Source organism: Gymnodraco acuticeps, unplaced genomic scaffold, assembly GCF_902827175.1.
Source record: "Gymnodraco acuticeps unplaced genomic scaffold, fGymAcu1.1, whole genome shotgun sequence".
NCBI classification, from domain to species: Eukaryota; Metazoa; Chordata; class Actinopteri; order Perciformes; family Bathydraconidae; genus Gymnodraco; species Gymnodraco acuticeps.
The window spans coordinates 910,392-930,958 of record NW_022989819.1 but is presented as its reverse complement, the minus strand read 5'-3'; the positions used below and the strand labels follow the sequence as shown (position 1 = coordinate 930,958).

Below are 20,567 nucleotides of genomic sequence, written 5' to 3'. Positions count from 1 at the left end.
ACCACCTGCCCACCCTGTTAAATTGTCTCACCCACATTGAGGATGCTTCCTACGCCCATGTTTTATTCCATGCGTCAAGTCAGGCAAATTGGGTCCAAATGTTATTGCATTAATGATCTGTTAACATTAAAATCACTAAATATATGCTGTAACTATTTTGCTCTAGGCAACTCAAGGGCTCAGGTAATGTGATTACTATATGAATAATTGTCCAAAATAACATAAAATGCATAGTGTTTTTTGTTAAGTAACATACTTTCGTCGCCGGCCGGCCGATACATGCCGCGCATTAAGTGGGCCTGTCTGTCAATTAATCCCCGGGCCACTTTTTCCCCCCAGTCCGCCCCTGATTGCACCTGATACACTTATCACGTAAAGTCCAACCATGTTGCAAGTTAATTCAGGGCGGTTTTATCGATTAAATATTCGGAAATGCGTCGCTCATCCATCCCCCCGTCTTCGTCGGCCATGGCTGCTGTCCGTCCACACACGTCTTGAGTTTTCATGTTGATATTGTGACCGCAGCCTCACCAAGGTAAGTGCGGTGAAGGATGCCTTGTTATGTTCATGATGATGTGCTTGGCAATGCTTTGTTTGACACTGGCAATGAGGCTGTACATTAGTCAATCCACCACTTCCATGACTGCTATGTCAACAAATTGGATGGGCTGCCATGCATTTAATGTCATTTACAGACATTCCTGTTCCGTAATGCTTAATCCTACAGATTTTGGTGATCCCTGACCAACATGAGGTTGACATGTTTGAGTAAAATCTGCTGAATTGCCATTGATACAGATAGCCCTTTCAAGAATCCCAGATAATACACGTCTTTCTTTTCCACTTGCTTGACTCCCTGACTTTTTATCTAGTGCCACCAGCAGGTCAAATTCTTCACTTATCCAGTGAGCATTTTCATCTGAACAGCTCAGACATTCCTGGTTTCCAAAAATATCTTTGGTAAACCGCTTATTTTGTATTCAGTGCCACCAGCAGGATGAGTGTGTCATTTGTGGCAGGTATTGGTCAATTTAATGGATATATTTCCCAAAGCAGCCTCACCTTTTATAAAAATGTAAACTTTAGACTTTTAAAAAAAAACTAGATTTGCAACTAAATAGCCTACCTGCAAAACTACTGGCATTCCCATCTGCCTCAGCTGTACTGTACTGGCATGTTTAGGGTTTGAGCTTGAACATAAGCATTTAGCTCAAAGCACTGCTTAATTGTTTCTCTGCTGTCGTTTTTGCATGTCTTGGAGTCTGCTGGCTGCTTACATTCACTCTTATGCTGTTTGTGTTGCTATAATTGAATGTGCACTCATGATGTTGTGTATGCTGGGTGTCCTCTTTAATGCTGCTGAAATGTGCTGGCTTCCATGTTTTACTTGTACAGTATGCTGTTGATAACTATGCTACATGTGCAGTGTGTTTGCATTGGTCGTAATTGCCAATAACTGCATTTCTTCTGTTGTGGCCGAGTTCATTTTTCCTCTTGGTTGTTTGGCATGCGATGCTTTGATTATTTTTATAGGGGCTTAATTGGTTTTGTGGCATGTTTCCTTTTATGATGTTGCCATTGTTTTGCAGTGGTGCTTCTGGCTTGCAAGTTGGCTTCTGGTTTGCAAACATATTGCACACAGCTTATTTACATAATGATCCAATTCTATTGTAATGGTTGAGAATGAGAAACACAACATGGCTTTTATCTGTTTCACATTTGTCTCAGGTAGATACATTTGTTAAGCTATTTTTATGACAACTTTCTTCTACTGTTACATTGCAATGATCTCCTCATTGTACTGATGTGGATCTGCTGCTGCTACTTAATACTGCTAACATTTAATACCAAAACCAATTTTAGTTTTTCAGATTGTAAACTCCTAGATTGGAGTTGCACCTTTTCATAATTTCCACTCAGGAACCAGGTGTCGTGCTATTATATTTGTTGTCTCTTGCAGGGGAAAGGCCTACACATAGAGTCCACATACTAGTACAAAGCTCTGTATCTTATGTAGTATTGTGGGTAAAGCATTATCTTCACTCCCAAAACCCTGCTGTTCTGACTTCTAATGGGGTCAGAGCTGAGGAGGCCAATATCAACTCTGCATTCACATAATAAATCTGTTTCTTGTGAGTTGGCTGATGGAAATATTGTTTGGCTGCCAATATAGACCAACAGAACATTGATGAATTGCCCACACTGTGTCAGCGTTTGTATTAGACATTAGAACAAGTCAATCATTGGTGGTTTGGAGATCTGGAAGTTGTGAAAGTATGAATTCTTGGCATGTCAATAAAGCTATACAAAAGGGAAAATATACAAAATAGACAGTTTATGGCATGCATGTGTCCAGATGTATTTCTGCTAGCCAAACCAAAGCCAGAAACATCAGTCTTACGTCCTAATGAGGCTGGTGTAGCTTTGCTTGGAGGAAGCTTTTGGTTTAAGTTGGGGGCAGGCAGAGGACTTCCGCTCGAGTCGTCCTCAAAATACAAATCTTTTTTCAGATGTCGCCCACACTGAACGCTTGGAAAAGCCCCTAATGTGGTCACAGTGTTTCAGAAATCAGTGGCGTTGATGGTGTGGACTCTTTGAGGTGGCTCTGTAATTTGTATAAACCTCTTATGAATGGCGTCGACCCCAAAATAATAGGACCCAAATTATGTTTTACTCGACCCGCGATTGAATATTTTCCATAGAGTATAGTTTTCATTTGACAGGATGTAATCATGGCACACATGTAATTAGAGGCATCCTATCTTAGACTGATGCTGATTATAGTTCTGAGACAATACATCAATAAAATCAAGTTGACAACATGAAGGAAAACCAGTTATGGCAAGCTGTGAATCGAAACCACACCACGGCGTGGGAAATATCTCTGCAAAGACCAACAGACTGTGGTTCTTTGGTTGATTTCAGAAACCAGCCTTAACAGATAGTAACTACTAGAACCACTTCTCTATTAATAACATTTTTATTCTCATGGCCACATTAAACCTTTTTGAGTAGCACATAAAAATATGATTTCTATTATGATTTGGTTCAATATAAGGCTTTATATATTTTTTTTAAAGTCCTTCTGAGGCAGATGTATTGCCTTTTCCCATTAGATCATGTTTCTGTGTGTGTCCAGCTCTTTCTTTGACAGAGGCACACTGTTCTTCGTCAGCTCCTCTTTCTCCATTTCTAATTTTACCTCAGGATTTTCTTTGTATATGACCTCTGAACTCCAAAATGTTCTCCTTGTTCTCAGTAATCTTACATTCCTCTTATATTACTCTGCACTTAGTCAAATATTTGCATGTGGTGAATTCAGATGTATAGGGTATAATAGTATAAAGCAGCCTTAGTGTAGACCAGTGGTTCTCAAACTTTTTCTGGCAGGCCCCCCCTTTGGAGAAAAAAAAAAGTCGGGCCCGCCCAACACAAATAGTCAGGCTCAGTCGCGGCGCTAGAGATTTCTTTTGGGGGTGCTGCGGGGTAGCTTGACGTTTCATAGAGGGTGCTCAAACATTTAGGGTTTCCCATTAATGTACCGGGCGCTACAGTGGAATGTTCTACTGCAACACTCCCCACGCAAATACACAATGGTCCCGCGACTGTTACAATGAAGGCTCGATAATCAGCTCACGGCATATAGGTGTAAGCAGGGGTAAAGTGCTATTTTTATAGGTGGTGTGTGCATGGACCTCACATAGGCAGTAGCGTGGCGTGGGGAAAAATGTAGGGGAAGCCCATTTTTTGGGTCGGGGGGTGGTCAATAACGTAACCAGATGAGTGATTACAGCGCCCGGTATCATTTGACACACATTTGTATCACACAGATGCAGGACTTGCACACGCCTGTTATCTAACCGACAGGTCCGCACGCACTCTCCAGCTGAAACTCTCTCCTTATTAATTTAAGCATTTTACTTATTAATGTATGCAGACAATCACACAATCTATGTGATTTTTGGATTTACCGTGCCTCTCAATTGCCCGTGACAGGTTGGCAAGGTCGATGAATCCTGAAGTTGCCCAAGGATTGTTCAGGGAGCACGAATCCTTGTCAAAAAGAAGACATGGCCAGCAAATTAGACGCTGAAGTTTAGCGCTTCCAGTTAGCCACTCCGTGCGGACATAATTGTCCTCATTGAACGTCCGGTTCTCTCCCTTTTTCCTCTGCGTACACACAGCTCGAGTGCGGGCATTGGCCTGTCATCTGATTTAATTTGTAGTTGCTGCTGTAGCGGAAGTTTAGTAAAGTTATGTTTGATTAAGTACGCCAAATCTCCACCCTCCATAATGCTTCATTTGCTTGATAATTTCTAACGGCGGTGATGACAGTTACAGTATTAAAACTGATGTTGATGTGATTTGATTGGATGGCAGTGTCCAATCAAATCGCCAGCCGCCAGCCGCCTCTGAAGGGAAGCAAGAGGCGGCTAGCTTCCCTTGGCATGGCCCTGACCAATCACAGGTTGGCAGGGGCATCACGTGGGCCTCATCTGATTGGTCAATCCCTCCATTTTTTTTCACCAAGGGAAGCTAGATTCGGCTGGCCTCCTCTCGCAACAGTGAGTGCAATCTACTGTTTCACCATAACATCTAGAGGGGCGCTGTTTGTTTCACTCTTTGTAAAATACTCAATGAGAATGGGGGAGAGACGGGCCGGCAGCAACACACAGCAAAGGAGAATTATCGAAACAAAACAAAGTGTTTGTATTTATTTATTTAAATTATAACTACAATCCGAAAAAACAGGGGAAGCCTGGCTTCCCTTGGCCTCCGGGAGAAAACGCCACTGCACATAGGGGGGTCCGGGGGCAAGCTCCCCCGGGAAGATTTATTTTTAAATATTGAAGTTAAAAGCATCAATCTGGTGCACTTTGAGAGCAACATGGAGAGATCTATGGATACATCTCTCAACACCCATTTGAAACAGAACTGTAAACAGATTTACTTTTTCTTTATGGATATTTTACAAATCACCCTTTTAAACTTTATTCTTTTTTTACTGTCATATAGTATTTCATACCTGTTTTTCATTTATTCTCTTATTTTTGTATAACTATAATGATCATATAAACGTGTGCCTCGGAAATAATTGTTTACATTAATGGTGACCAAAACGTTTGAGACCCACTGAGATAACACTGACAGAGTCCTTTAGCTCACTGAGTCTCTCAATCTGACAGGAGAGGACTCTCCTCCACTTTGTTGTTGAAAAAGCTCCTTATATTCGTTAGCGTAGCTCGCTAGCACCAGAAGCTAACAACAACGATCTCCAGTACCGGTGCGCTCTCGCTCGCGCACACAAAATGGCTCGTTTCACACACACACACACACACAGTCGAGCTTTAATGAAACAGAGACCCAGACGTAATAGTACTGTACTGCATTATATTATTTTCGAATCAATAATTTTTTTTTTATGATTTTTTTTTTTTTTATGATTTATTTTTATTTTATTTATAACCATTTTTCCTCCTGGTCTCTCGCGCCCCCCCTGTCATGCCTCTGCGCCCCCCAGGGGGGTCGCGCCCCCCACTTTGAGAACCACTGGTGTAGACTAAGGCTGCTTTATACTATTATACCCTATACAGCAGCAGCCATCATCCCTGATGTTTTTGAATTTTTGTGAAATAAGTAAAAGCCTCACTTGTGTGCAAGGGCTTTACAAACTGGACATTCAGGTTTTTTTATCTTGCAACATTTTCACAATATCAACTGATACTTTTTTCAACCTGCATGTCCAAGAGGGAATGTGCCTTCAATGTCCATTATTCAACGCAGTTTTTAAAAAATAGTATGTTCCCATGGAAGTTTCAGAAGCACCCGGTCCCTGATGAGCTCCAGATGTGATCTACAGTGGGCACCGCTAGTAGGCTTAGACATTAGCCCATCATTTCTCATTAATTCTCTCCCGCGCTCTCTGCATCCATCGCAATGAGTCGAATGTTCAAAGTTTGCATAGTGAGTCAGTTTTTCTCAGTGACACATGATGCCTTTATCACTTAACTGCCAACATTGAAGCTGACCACAAACTCTGTTACCAGAGTAACCCCTGAAGCATCTCAACATCAATTAACATCAGCCATTTATTTGAGTCTTAACATATTTACTGTTCTGAATGATATACGCTTTTTGTTTTCTAATGAGAGATCACTATTGCCTGGTCACTTTCACCAATCACTGAAAGATTCAACACTTATTTATATGCATTAGTCACACAGTGCCACCCAGTGGATCAATGCAACATTACATTCTGGTGTCTGAAAATCACCTGCACTTCTGTACATTTGTTCACAGTTGTACTTCAAGTATTAGCATTCAAGTAACAAAACCCTTTGGATGACTTAAAATGATATATTTAATCACAATATTTCCTCCTATATACAGCTGCATGTATTATATATTCTGATGTAAAAGTTAAAAGTGCAGTTTGTAATAAAAGGGACAGTTGAATCAGAACAATGTAAAACATTCATTGGCAGCCAACAGTAACCCATTATACACGTTTGATTTCCAGCATAAAAATATGTAAAAACTTTAATAATACATCAATAAAAGTATTTCTCTCCAGTTCAATTCAGGATTAGCTAATCCCATGTCCAACTATATATTTTAATTTAGCCCTCACACTTTTGTCTGCAGTGGGAGAGCTTGCTTGTCTTCTCCGTTCTCATTTTATGTTAGAAAATTGTTCATTTTGTTTAAACTTGCCGTACACAAGCCTGCATGGCACAGTGTCAGACAGCACAGCCTGTTGTTGGGATTAATGCTTCATCCTCAAACTGTGTACTTCATCCTGTATGGAAAAGACATTTCAACAGTAAATAACCACAGCTTCAGCATTGTTTCTTATTGTGTGATCCATGCAAAACTCAAAGCGCGCCTCACTGACCTGCAGTGCCATTCGTTTGTCTCTCTCCTCCCTCAGTTCTTCTTTCACTTCCTGCATGTCTCGGCTGATCAAAACAAACAGAAAGATGAGTTTGCAGTCATGGGTATGTCTACAAAGGTCAACATGTACACTACTAGTTAAATCAAAGGCATACAATAATACACATTCATTTAAAATGTTTTTGAAGTGGGGATATATCGGATCAAATCCACAATTGCCTTGATTCTGATCACTCAAATAAGCACCTCGATCACTAGTGACAAATACATAAATATATAAGAATAAATATCTATCTTTTACAGACATGCTGCGGATTTTCTTAGGAAATAGTAAAAAAAAAAGTCTGTAGAATGCCAACCTCTGCTGCACCCCCATACTTAAATTTGTAATGATAGTTTGACGTTTTTTCCCTAAACAAATCTTAAACTTCTTTTGATTTTGATAATGCACTGCACAATTTTATGATTGTGCAATAATTTTGAAAAATTATTAATTCCTTTATGAATGTTTTTGTAAATCTAAAACTCCTCTGCTCATGTTGAGAGATCTGAATAGCTTTACAAGTTCAGGAAATCGTGTGTCTGCACATAACTGGCTCTTGTTGAGCAACCAGGCCTCTCTGATGTGTCTAATCAAAGCCAATCAAAGAGATGCAAAAGATCTAACATGGAGTCCATTTTGTTTTCCTGGCAAGTACACAGTTAGTATTTCTCTCTTTGGTTTTGATTAGCCACTTCCTGTGAGTGCCAGTGTCTGCAAACAACACCAGAAATTAAAATTAACATTGTATGTTCAGTCCACACATTCTCAGTTAGAGAAATTATAAAGTCCTAATGTGATTTAAGAAGAATAAGACTGTTTGATGTTTGCCTTAATATTCTCCAAGGAAACTAAATCAGTTGTTCAGATTTTAAATGATTACTACTCACTCGTGTCGTGTCTCTAGCAGCTCCAGAGACATCCTCAGTTCTTTGATCTCCGCCTGCAGGTCTAACATCGTTGGATCTTCTTTATGGGTCACTGTTTTGCTGTCCAAAACTTTTTTGGGTGGTGTGGGTCGAACCGGAGGCGTCGTCTTGGACCAATGATCCGGCTTTGCAGGAGATAGCAGGAAGTTTTCTTTACCCTACAATGAATTAAGGTGGCATTGAACAAACCAATTAACTTTTTGGCTTTCTTTGATTTTTTATCTGAATAAAATGTTAAGGCACAGCACGCACACTCTCCTTTATACTGAAGCAGATCTAAATTCAAACTAGTGAGGTTGCATTATTTATATCACATGGGCTGTGTTGTTTCAAGAAATGAATCAATGTCACAAACCTTTTGCAAGCCAGGTAATCTGTCCGTCTGAATCCTTTTTGGCGTTAATTCTGGTTCTGTTTGGTCAGTAGCCTGAAAAAGACAATTAGCCATACATAAATAACAAACATAGATATACTAATAATGTCTAAAATCTGCCTTTAGCTATTTCATTCTTGATGTATGCCAATTTAACATCTAGATCTGTCTTTTAAACAGCCAAGTACAAACTATTAAAGGATCTTATTGCTGCTAGTGTGCAAGTGCTCGTTAAACACATCAACTATTTAGAGTTTTTAGATGTATATCTCTTCCTGTAGAGATGTAAATATATGATTTTCCTTGCAACCATTGTTAGAGACTTCAGAATGTTTTTTTTAAACAAAGTTGAGTCTATGAAATGAGTCTCGAAAGCCCTAACATTTACCAATCATGGCAACGTTTGGATGGCATTAACTGGTATTGAATTGCAAGTTATTACTGGTAAAAACTTGAAACACCAATATATCGCTGCAATTGGATCGCTGAAAAGCATGCCACCAAAGTAAAAAGCGGCAGGAAGGTACTACTAAATATGTTCAGTTACATTTCAAGAAAGAAAGATGATTTTCCTAACAAGAATGCACAAGATACAGAGGGAGTCACTGCTGCAGCGCTACTCTTGTGTTGTGGTTTAGCAGGGTGTTGGCGGCTGAGGCTTAGGTTAAGGGTTCATTATGTAACACTTCATTTGTATGTTCAAGTGAAAGGTTGTGCTAAATCAATATCTGTCACTATTGTGGACATACGTGTGCAGCTGTAACCAGGCCTGACGGGGGTCTCCTCTGCGGGGGCTTGGCTCTGTTTGCTGTGGGATGGCAGAGTTTATCAGTCTGCACGTCCACTCCATCAAACTGGTCCGTCTGTTTCTCCTCCGGTTGTTTTGGTGATAATGGAGCCACGTCGCCATTGGTTCTATTGAAAATAAGGCCACATTTGTACAATATGTGGAAAGATGTCAACCTCTGATTAAAGTTAATAAGGGGAGGGAATCTTTCAAAACATCTCTCATGACTTCTTTAGTGAAAGTAAAATGGTGCACAGGCTGTAAGGTGTGAAGACTTTAAGTCTCTCCGTCTTATTTTATCCTTGCACATATTTCACTTTCACAGCACATATGCATTTTTACATGTATATAGACTTTTTGCACTACTTTTTATTTTGTATTTTATTATATATGTTGCATTTTTTAAGGAGCTCGTGTCAGAAGAATTTCATTGCCATTTCTACACTGTAGCTTTGTGCATATGACAATAAAACATTTGAATTATTTTGGCATATTCCCCTAGAGTCACCGCTCAACTCATATAATGTTTATACAATACACAAAATAGAAAGAACATCTAAATTGGGGAACAATTATTAAGTAAATCGTATGGTTAGATGGAAGATAAAGCTTTAACGATTCTTAAAGAAGCTAGAAAGGTTTCCATTCCAAACATATTTGAGCTGCCCCCTCAAGACAGGGTTGTTTTGTTTTCTTAGTTTTTTGTGTGTGTTTTGCTCAGGAAACAGGAAATGGGCTGCTCTCGTCTGTTTAGGCCTGATCTGACTCATCCCAGAGTTTCCACTGAGCCGCTAAAGGTCGGGCATCCTGGCATTATTCTTTAAGGACACCATGGCAACTGGTGGCGACAACGGAAACCTTTAAGGTCTAAAGGCTCCGCTCCCGGTGCCAGACCAAAGAGGAGAAAGTGTTCCTGACATTTCCTAAAGGCCTTTTGCTTTAGAAAGGTTGCTAATGAATCACTTTTCATGTCCTTGAGTTGGAAGCCATTTTCTCTAGTAAGTCTATAGTGGTTATGCATGGTGGTTAGTCATCAGAGATGTGTTGGCATCACTCACTTGGATGAGAACTTGTTGGGTTTGTCTTTGATTGGAGGCGGGCTGGGCTTGTTGATGGACGGTAGTTTGACTTTGATCGGAGGATTGCTTCTCAGGTCCTTGACCTCTGGTTTATCATCTGTAAAGCAAATGCACCACATTAATCTACAACAATATTTATCTTCAGAGGAGTGTGTCACAATTTTAGTAAACGTCACTGCTGTTTATACCTTTTGTCTTTGTTGGACCACTTTTATCCATCGCTGAGGCCTCTATGTTTACTGAAAGAGTAGTAAATTAACCATTACCACAAAGGTGCATTTGGTATGTAAATCAACACAGCCCTGCTTTGGATGGAATATTAGAAGTATTTCATTTTCTACACAAAATAAAGCACAGTCTTTTGGATTTAATATGAAAAATAATGTCATTTGAAGTCTACTGGCCAGCCTAAAAATTTTAAGCAACAACATTAAAGCTGCTCCTAATCTGCACGGCCCCAGGTGTCAAAGTGCAGGCTCAGCATATCTGCAGTCAATAAAAAAGATGAGTCCTAGCCAGTAGTATGTGCAAGTTCTGGTTAAATGTGTCCATTCTGCTTGCGTTGACATCACTACTCGTCGTCTCAATATATTGTTGTTTCCATCACTTCGGTGAACTAGAGTATATCCACTAGTAAAAAGCCGCTGGCATATTCTATTAGTCAAAGAGAGGTATTTGCCTTTGTTTACCCCAGAAAGCAATATGATCTAAAGTGGTAGAGAAATAAAATGCGACTGGTCTTTCAACTAAACTGTAATCTCGTTTATGAGCATGGGAAGGCAAAGATGTGCACATCACTGGAGCAAACCAGGTCACAGCTGTAACCAATAGCTCCGCAGCTCCAGTTCCCAGGGTTCTCAACAAGTTCATCAGGGACAGTGACTCTGCCTCAGCTCATAGAAAAATACCGTCCCTGAGAGACTGTGCCTTGGAGACTGCGAGAATAGATACTTGAATTATGAAGCGTCAGTGAACTAAAGATAATGTGAGAGATTCCGGTTTGCCATGCCAAGTCAAGAGCTTAGTTGAAACAGAAGATGTAGAACAACCTGGTTACAGCTCTATTTAATACATATAAGCCCAAATCCAAGTGATCTAACACATAGCCATAATAAAAAGCACAATACTTTGCAACACGCTTAGTCTCTTAGATGATTAACGGAGCGAGTAAGAACACAGGAAGCCTACCTTAAATGTTCAAAGCATTGTGCAACAATCCCTCTCAAGCAAACCATCCACACAGCCTTATCAGCTCAAGTGCTGCTGCTGGGGCTGGTTGTGAAAATCTGTGTACAGAACTCCCCTCCGCCCCCCTTGTTTCCTCCAAGACTCCTGAACTGTGTCACATGACCAGTCTAACCATCCCCCATCTCGCTACAGTCTGAGACTTCCTGTGAACATCTTGTGAGTGATAATGTGTAGAAAAAAAAGTGGTGGCATTAAAAATGACGAGATATTCCGATATTCAGTTAGTTTAAGGGACATCTTTGAGTAGCCAAACACTTTGTGTGGCACTGTTTCACCTGCCTGTCTATTTAGAAATGTTTTGATGAGCATGCATTTTAAATTTCCAAACTGAGTAAGAAGTTGGAGGTCTACATGAACATTTTTGTTTCGCTGAAACCAAAAGAAATTGCAGAATTTGCAACTTGCACCACAGACGCCTCAGCTGAAACTTGACAGGAAGCCGCTTCCTGCCTGAGAGAGATTTGACTTCTACATGCTTTTTGTTGCAAAGGGTATTCATGTTCTTTGCCAAAATAAAAACAAGTGATTTAATCTATTATGTGTTATTTAGAATGACTAAGATAGTTAACTTAAGTAAGGATAGCAATACCACCCTGTAAAGATACACGTTTACTAAGTTAAAGTAAGAGATTATTGGCATCAAATTAATATTCTTAACGTATCGAAAGTACAGAATGACCCATTTCGGAATCATATGCATTTTATTATTGGATGATGAATGCATTGATTTTTCAGCATTACTTTAATTGTTCTGCTTGTTGAGGCAAGCTGTAACCACTTTATACTGCTGGGTAACTTCATCTCTACAATTGTATCATAATAAATTGGTTGATTATATTTTTTTAATTTGCAAAGAAACCAGTAATTTAAGCTGTTAGATTAAAATAGTACTGAAAAGTGGAATATTTGCCTCTGAATAGTGATGAAGTAGAGGTTTGAAGAAGCACAACATGGAAATACTCAAATCACAGTACTTGGTAAATGTACCAAATGGACTAAGTTACTTTCCACCAATGAGTAAATATGAATAAATATAAATAGAAGGGGTTTGATCAACTAATGTTGTGAATCTCTATTTATATAGAGCGATACTGAAGAGTTTCTGGTCGCTTCAGCAGCACTTTGAAATAACAACATTGATTAGCATTTTGGCTGCTTTCACAGTGTACCACATGCTCAAAATCACTCTACAAATACTGCTTCCATTTTCTCCATCTGCTAAAACAACAGTCCTTCACAGTCCAGACTGTCAGCTCGCTGCCAGGACAAACAGCACTGCAGCCAGAAGTCACAAGTCGGAAGAAGAGCTCTTTAACGTAGAGCCTGGTTCCCCCATCTAAAGTCAAACAGTGTGTGTTCCTGTACGGCGACATACATGGTTCTCTTACCTGGCAGTTCGTTGTTGATGTTGCGTGCGGGCGGTTGGTTTGTGGTCCCAGACTAGAGGAGGAGAAACGGAAGACTTAACAGCTTGGCAAGTACGTCCCCGTGTGAAATAAAGGCATCTCTATTTTACATGCTTTTTTTCCACCAAGGGAATTTTCAGCGAGTAATTCCAAAACAGAGGATGTTAAATACGACCCTGGCTCACTGCACACTGGCTGCTAAACACAAATACCAGCCAGCTGCACATGAAGTGGCATTATGTACTCTGCATTTTGAGCCATTTTGATTAATAAAAAAGTATCACAGATATGAATTACTATAAAGCATGTCCAGGGCTTCATAGTAGCGGTTGTCAAGTCTTGAATTCAGGGAAGGTCCAGTCACAAGGATATTTCTTAGACTGGTTTAGTCAACTCACTTGCAGACTGTCCATTGGTGGTATCAGCATGACGAAGTTATCCGGAAAGCAGCCGCATCGTCCGTTTATCTCTCCCTCCCACCAGCCTTCATCTTCTATTTCCTTCATACAAAGATTAAAGAGTCACGTTAGAAGCTCAAACATCGCAGTCCTCTGGGACGCCACATTATAAGAGGTTACAAAGCGGTCAAGGAAGACGAAGCTGTCTTATTTGTATTTGTCATATGAAGTAACTGTGAAGTATTTTTTTCCTTCTATGATTACATAAGATTATTGTCACTTAAATATGTGTGTCATGTTGTCCACCATGGCACGTAGTTTCCTTCAAAGGGACACAACTGGTTTAGCTGGATGAACAATATGACACCGGCAACTACTTGGCAAGAAAAGCAATTGTACCAAAAGGAGTCTGTAAGCATGACATTAGTGGAACTCATGCTAAACAGAGAACAACAATAAAATGCACCCAAACCTTTCTCAGGATAATAACAGTGTCTCCTTTTTTTAGATCCAGCTCATCCTCTGTCTTTGCCTTGTAGTCAAACATGGCTTGGCAACACTCCACCACTGAGGAGACATTACATTATATTTCATTTGGCAGACACTTTTATCCAAAGCGACTTACAGTAAGTGCATTCAACCAGGGTACAGAGTAACAAGAATCATGTAGGTGCATTAGTTTGAACTATGCCAAACCATTCCAAGTGCAAGTACATTAGCTTCAACTAAGCCATAGGGGAAGAGATGACATGTTACGAACCAGAATATGAGTTTTAGAGTATGTGACAAACGCTATGATGACCAATCAGCATTGCAACGGTCACATCTCTACTTCAAAGATTAGCCGGGAAGAGGTGCGGAAGAGTGACAAGCTGGAAATAAAAGTTGTAGACCTTGATCCCTGGGGGATACTCCCCTCTGACGTAAGCATCTATAAAGTGGTTAATCAAGCCACGAGTATCTATGTTTGACCCCACCCTTAGGTTACCGTAAAAAGTACAGGAATTAAACATCCGGTATAAATAGATCTGTGTTGACGCTTTTTAAAATGCTGTTCAAAAATCCCTTTAGTGTTAATTCCATGATTGAGCAAACAAAATAAATGCTGTTAATAAAATGACTTACCGGTTTTTGCCTTGTTCCTCACACTTGCCCTTTGAGAAATGCCCTTTGTGAGCACAACATGGACAATAAGTCAAAGGTTAACAACTCATGCATTTCAGAAACAATATGTCTGCTTTACATACCTCCTTGTTGAAGACCGCGTCTGTGAGCTTAGGTCTTGACTTGCCCTCATTGTACTTGCTGTCTGTAAAAATAGTAAACCAATAATGAGTTTCGCTGTTAGATAATACATCCAGAAAAAGGATTAAGAAGTTAGCAAAAGTTTTAGCTTTACCTTTAGGGGAAACAAAAATCTCTTTGACAAAATTTGATGGAAATGCTCCCAGTTTGCCATTTTTCACCCCCATCCACCATCCATCTTCAATCTGTCATGTAGATAATATCAATGAGTAACAAAGTACAACAAGAAAGTATGTGAGAAGACAACACTTGTGTGCCAACACTTGCTCAAACATGTCCACTTTACATTCCAGAGTTATAACCAGTCTGTTTTAAGATAATACTTCAGGGTATGTCCATATCAACTCTTAATACTCTAAAGTCACTCTTTGTGTTTCCCCAAAGCTGTGATTTCTCTGTGAAACATGCTTTGTCCGCCTGGCGGAGAAAAATAAAGAGAGTGTGACTCCCAAATAATCATTACACCTTATGAAAGACTCTTTATCTAGCCCGTGAAATTGGCTGAACAAACATTTAACCAACGCCCAGATTTACAATGCCAATGTAGACGCTTGCAGGGAAGTGCACTGCTTTTGATAACTTAATAATAGGCTACCAAAGCTGTTTTGCAGAGCCTCAATGTTAGTTTATTTGAGTTTGAATGCGAGTGTTTGAGCAGCGATAGGAGGGAGTTGTACCTCGCGGAGGATCTCTATCGTCTCCCCAACCACCAGCTGCAGCTCGTCTTCATTCAAGGCGTTGTAAGCAAACGCAACCTCGCATTTCCTCGTCTGTTTCTTCCTCTTTGCTTGAAAGACAAAGAATCACCAGCCACATCAATAGACATTTGTAAAGTGTTTAATCTACTGGTAAAGCTGATGGGAAAGCTAACGCTCAACAATGGTAGCTCGATAGGCTGTGTAGTCAAGTCTCGACAGGAAAGTGCAAAGACTGCCAATCACTAGACGCTTCTAACATACCTAATCCCTCGAAAAGACTCATACAATATAATTAGGATTTGTGCAGAGAGGATGTGGTTCACTTATATTTACAGTGTGCTTGACTGATTTGCTGAGTCCATTCAAAATTTCAAACACTGGTGAACCATCAATGTTACAGTAGGAAAACCAACCTGATTTGAATAGCACTGTCAAATGTTTTCATTGTTTATTTTGAGTAGACTCAAGTTGCAAGCTGAGATAAGAGGTTCACACTGCATACAGAACAGTATGTGCAGATTTCTTAACATGATAATTGAGTAGACTCACACTGCATACAGTAGGCTAGAGTATGTGCAGATTTCTTAACATGATAATTGTTCTAGTTATAATACATGTAATATATGTATATATGATAGACTGACATAATGTGCCTTTGCAGGGCCAGAAGGCAGAACTACAGGTATTGTACACAATCAAGTTTAAAAAGAACATTTTATTAGTTGCAAATAAGTTTCATTGAACTGCATTTTACTTGTTCTGAGGCTCCGTGGTTCCCTCTTGCTGTCACCCATCAAACATACTGGCACCTCCTGTAATGACAACCAAAACAAGGCATTTTGTAAGACATTTGGTTAACTGTAAACACACAGTACAGTAACAGTCAGCTTTAGGCTGTTTAGAGTCAACAGACCTTGGTGAAGTTAGCAGGAAAGATGCCTCTCTTTCCTCTCAGCTCCCCCTCCAGCCATCCCTCCTCGCTGAACTTTGTGACGTTTTTGACCACATCCCCCATCCTCACTGTGATCTCGTCTCCCATGGTGCCCTCGAAGTCGAGCAGCACTAGCACCTCTACAGTGGCGTGGCAAATGGGGCAGAAAATTAGACTCTTTGCACAAAGGCTGGTGTGCCGGCTTCACAACTGATGCGTCCTGACATTTGAAAACCAAGTCTAACATCCCTAAGTAGTGGAGGCTAGACAATGGAATGGACTTTGAACCAATATAAATGATTACAGATCAATCATACAGTATGTATAAATCCTTTTATTATGTAAAAACATGTTTTCAATGTCAATCAGATGGCTCCAAAATAAACAAATTAAAGAAGAATCAAAGGTTTTCCTGCACTCATTAAATAATCTCTGTATATACAAAATACAAATAAATTGCAGACACTAATACAAGTATTCAATCCATGCAATCCTATCCATACACAGTACCACGACTTTAGTACATTTGCATGCCAATTTGATACTTAAAATAAAATCACCACCATTTGGAGCAGACAAACTCAATATTTTCATTACTTCACATTTTTGTGTTTCACTATCAAATCTCCATTAAACACAGTTTAGAAGAATAAAAACAGCAAGAAACATCATTTCATGTAAGAATAAATATTAACGCCGACTCACCCATGATCTCGTTCTGTCTTTGTCCCTCAAATTTGAATATGCAATGTCCACAAAAAAGCAAACAAAGTCTCGAGTAGAAGGAGAACTGAAAGAGTGTGGTCGTGTTGTCTGAGGTAGAGATATGGAAGCCAAGTTCCTTCTTCCTACTTGTCAAACATTAACATTGTGCAACTTTTCCTGAGGCTATTCAAGGCAAGTCAACAGCAAGAAGTAGGATGGGTCAGTGCAGAGAGAGAGAGAGTGCAATGGAGGGAGAAGGAGGAGACAGGGCAGGAGGGAGGGAAGGGGGTAAACAGGTAAGACAGGTTTATAGTGAAAGAACAGAGATCATAAGTGAGGCTTAGAATAGAGCATGACAACGTATGTCAGCACAATAATATTACAAGACAAAGTCAGCTTTGACAGGAAGCACAATTAAGCTTGAATGCAGGTCTGTTGTGTTCTTTCGTACATTTCCATACTGTGTGTTCACTCAACTATTTTTGTATGTGCTAGGATGAGTGTGTGAGTGTATCTGTAACGTTGTTTTTGTACGCACCTAAAGGAAAAGAGGCTAGACAGTTATAGAAAGCAGAAGGCTATGCAAGACGGAACTTTACAAACCCTTAGCGGTTAAAAGTAACACATTTTATAAGAAGGATCAAAATGTACTTTAGTAGCTCTCCCTTCCTTTTGCTTAACATGTTGCATCACTATGCTAAGTCATTACTCAAGTACTTTCTCATCTTTCCTGTTGAAGGCTAGTAAGCGAGACTTCTCTCTCGTTTTATTAATTGAGGATATTCTCTTTTTGTCCTGTAAAGGTTTTCTCCTGGTGATACCGAGGAACAGCTCAGCCAAATAAGTAGTAAAAAACGTTTAAAAACTGATATACATTTGGGACAAAAGCCCTTATTTCCAAATAAATAAGCATTTCGAGCGAATATTGAAATTGTGCAAGACATGTATTCAGCAATTTGTCTAGGCTTTGTGTAATAAGGACGAGAAGAGTTTTTTATGTCTTATATGTATACTTGGTAACCCAGCAATGTCAGGGCAGAACATGTGATTCAGGGTTTTTGAACTTGTGGTTGCATGTGCTTATGTCTGAATAATTTTGTTTCGAAACAAAATATGGCAGTGTCATCGGAGGACTTACAATTGCAAGCTGTGAGGGCTACAAGCCTCACAAACGAACACACATCCTAAAGGATAGATTGAGAGCACGCAATCTTGTTTAAAATATCTATTGTTAATTGTGTTGTGTGTAATCCTATTGTCAGTGTCTTACAGCTCACCTTGCTCCTGGCAAAAGGCTAAGCTGATGGAAAACACCTGGCTTTATAGATGTGTCAGCTAATTGGACTACGCCATTCCTCTCAAACCCTGAGGGGTGTTTAAAGAGGCCACCCCTTTTTAGAGCCTCTTCCCCCTGCACGCAACAATGGACTGGCCAGTAGTGCTTTAAATTCTTGCTGTGTGGAGATGAGGGGGGGTATGTGAGTTGCTCTTGGGCAGAAGAGCACACAGGATGTCACCCATTTTTGTGACGTTTTGTTTATGTGTTAAATGCTAGATTGTGTCTGTTTATATCTACACCTTTTTCTTTAAACCTAATTGATTGTATTACCCATCTTAAAACTGTACATATGTTGGGTAAATAAAATCGTTATTTTTGCACCTCAACCTGCATTCCTGATTTTTGCATACATGGTCCTTCACACAAGCCATGTAGTTGTTTTCCTGGTCAGCTGATCCAATCATTTGTTTACAATGAGAAACAATTTGGGTGTTGCGACTGGGGCTCTCAGTTAAATACAGGCTGTTAATAGAAAGGTGCAAACAGCAAATTACATTCTAATAGCCTCAGACAAGGGACTTGTCTCTATTCTTGTTTTGCTCGATCTCAGTGCTGCATTTGATACTATCGACCATGATATCCTATTGCAAAGACTAGAGCACTTAGTTGGCATACAGGGAACTGCTTTAGGCTGGTTTAGGTCCTATCTATCTGAACGCTCTCAGTTTGTACGTGTCAACGATGAATCTTCCATGCAAACCAAAGTTAGCCATGGAGTGCCACAGGGCTCAGTGATCGGACCTATTTTGTTCACATTATATATGCTTCCGTTAGGCAATATTATAAGGAATCATTCTGTAAACTTTCATTGTTATGCGGATGATACTCAACTATATTTATCAATCAAGCCTGATGAAATTAATCATCTAAATAAAATTCAAGACTGCCTTAAGGACTTAAAAACGTGGATGACCTTAAACTTTTTGATGTTAAACACGACCAAAACTGAAGTTATTGTACTTGGCCCGAAGAATCTACGAAACTAATTATCTAAAGATATACTAACTATGGATGGCATTAATTTGGCCTCCAGTGAGACTGTAAGGAATCTTGGTGTTATATTTGATCAGGATGTATCCTTTAACGCCCACATAAAATCAATTTCAAGGACCGCCTACTTCCTACATAACATTGCAAAAATCAGGCATATCTTGCCTCAAAACGATGCAGAGAAACTAGTCCATGCATTTGTTACTTCTAGGCTGGATTATTGTAACTCTTTATTATCAGGGTGTACCAAGAAGTCAGTCAAGTCGCTTCAGCTGATTCAAAATGCTGCAGCTCGTGTACTAACCAGAGTTAGGAAAAGGGACCACATTACTCCTGTTCTGGCTGCCTTACACTGGCTCCCTATAGAACACAGGATAGAATTTAAAATTATTATTCTCGCCTACAAAGCCCTTAATGGGCAGGCGCCATCTTACCTTAAATAACTCATTATACCCTACTGTCCTACTAGGGCATTGCGTTCCAAGAATGCAGGGTTGTTGGTTGTTCATAGAGTCTCTAAAAGTAAAATGGGAGCCAGAGCTTTTTCTTATTAAGATCCACATTTGTGGAATCAGCTTCCAGTTTGTGTTCGGGCGGCAGACACCCTATCCGTTTTTTTAAGAGTGCGCTTAAGACCTTCCTTTTTGATAAAGCTTATAGTTAGGGCTGATTAGATTCAGCCCCTAGTTTTGCTGATATAGGCTTAGTTTGTCGGGGGACATCTTACTTCTTCCTTCTCTCTGTCTATACCTGTGTACTCTCATGTTCCGATTAACCTAGCTTCCCCACATTTATTTCTTTTTGGTGTCTATATACGCCGGGATCCGGAGTCATGGATGATCCTGCGGTCCTGTGTCCTGGATCGCGAGCCCTGGATCTTGAGTCGTGGCTGTGGTCCTGGATCATAAGTCCTGGATGGATATCCTCGTGGATTCATCTTCTTATTATACACACATGCATTTCCAAACATTTGGACTACCTATGTTGCAAATGTATTATCTTTTCAATTTACACACGGCATCTATTGCACGTCTGTCCGTCCTGGGAGAGGGATCCCTCCTCTGTTGCTCTCCCTGAGGTTTCTCCCATGTTTCCCTTTAAACTGTGGGTTTTCTCCGGAAGTTTTTCCTTGTACGATGTGAGGGTCTAAGGACAGAGGGTGTCGTATTGTCATACTGATATTCTGTACAAACTGTAAAGTCCACTGAGACAAATGTTACATTTGTGATATTGGGCTATATAAATAAACATTGATTGATTGATTGAGCAAGTACAGTTGTATTGTTCTCAAGATGTGTATTAACTTGATAGACTTGTTTGTTTACTATAGGCTAAACCTCACTAGTATCACTGTTAAAACAGGTGAACCTGTAGCTGCAGACATGCATCAGGCCACTGATTGCTTCATAATCCTAAATTGCTCAAAAAACAAATAAAGGCAGACA

The 20,567-nt window shown here is 39.9% G+C and overlaps 1 protein-coding gene across 3 annotated transcripts; it reads right to left on the bottom strand.

The window, feature by feature from the left end:
- Positions 1-6,075: 6,075 nt before the first annotated feature.
- On the bottom strand, positions 6,076-18,010 carry sh3d21 (SH3 domain containing 21). 3 transcript variants are annotated; one of them, XM_034233173.1, is made up of 17 exons: positions 16,794-18,004; positions 16,071-16,228; positions 15,912-15,969; positions 15,137-15,246; positions 14,554-14,644; positions 14,402-14,463; positions 14,280-14,322; positions 13,627-13,721; positions 13,155-13,256; positions 12,739-12,790; positions 10,291-10,341; positions 10,082-10,199; positions 8,986-9,151; positions 8,219-8,290; positions 7,825-8,021; positions 6,896-6,959; positions 6,076-6,799 (listed from the first exon to the last, which is right to left on the bottom strand). In XM_034233173.1, the coding sequence occupies exons 1-17, from the start codon at positions 16,795-16,797 to the stop codon at positions 6,767-6,769; spliced, it is 1,476 nt and encodes a 491-aa protein (XP_034089064.1). In that variant the 5' UTR covers positions 16,798-18,004; the 3' UTR covers positions 6,076-6,766. The 3 variants fall into 3 exon arrangements, with proteins under 3 accessions (XP_034089064.1, XP_034089072.1, XP_034089081.1); XM_034233181.1 differs by lacking the exon at positions 10,291-10,341 and having other exon boundaries at positions 16,794-18,010; XM_034233190.1 differs by lacking the exon at positions 16,071-16,228.
- Positions 18,011-20,567: the final 2,557 nt, after the last annotated feature.

Coding starts and splice junctions, on each gene's coding strand:
- sh3d21 (XM_034233173.1), bottom strand. Junction 13,257..13,626: donor CTGTTATTATCCTGAGAAAG/GTTTGGGTGCAT, acceptor CTTTGTATGAAG/GAAATAGAAGATGAAGGCTG. Junction 9,152..10,081: donor CCCAACAAGTTCTCATCCAA/GTGAGTGATGCC, acceptor TATTTTCAATAG/AACCAATGGCGACGTGGCTC.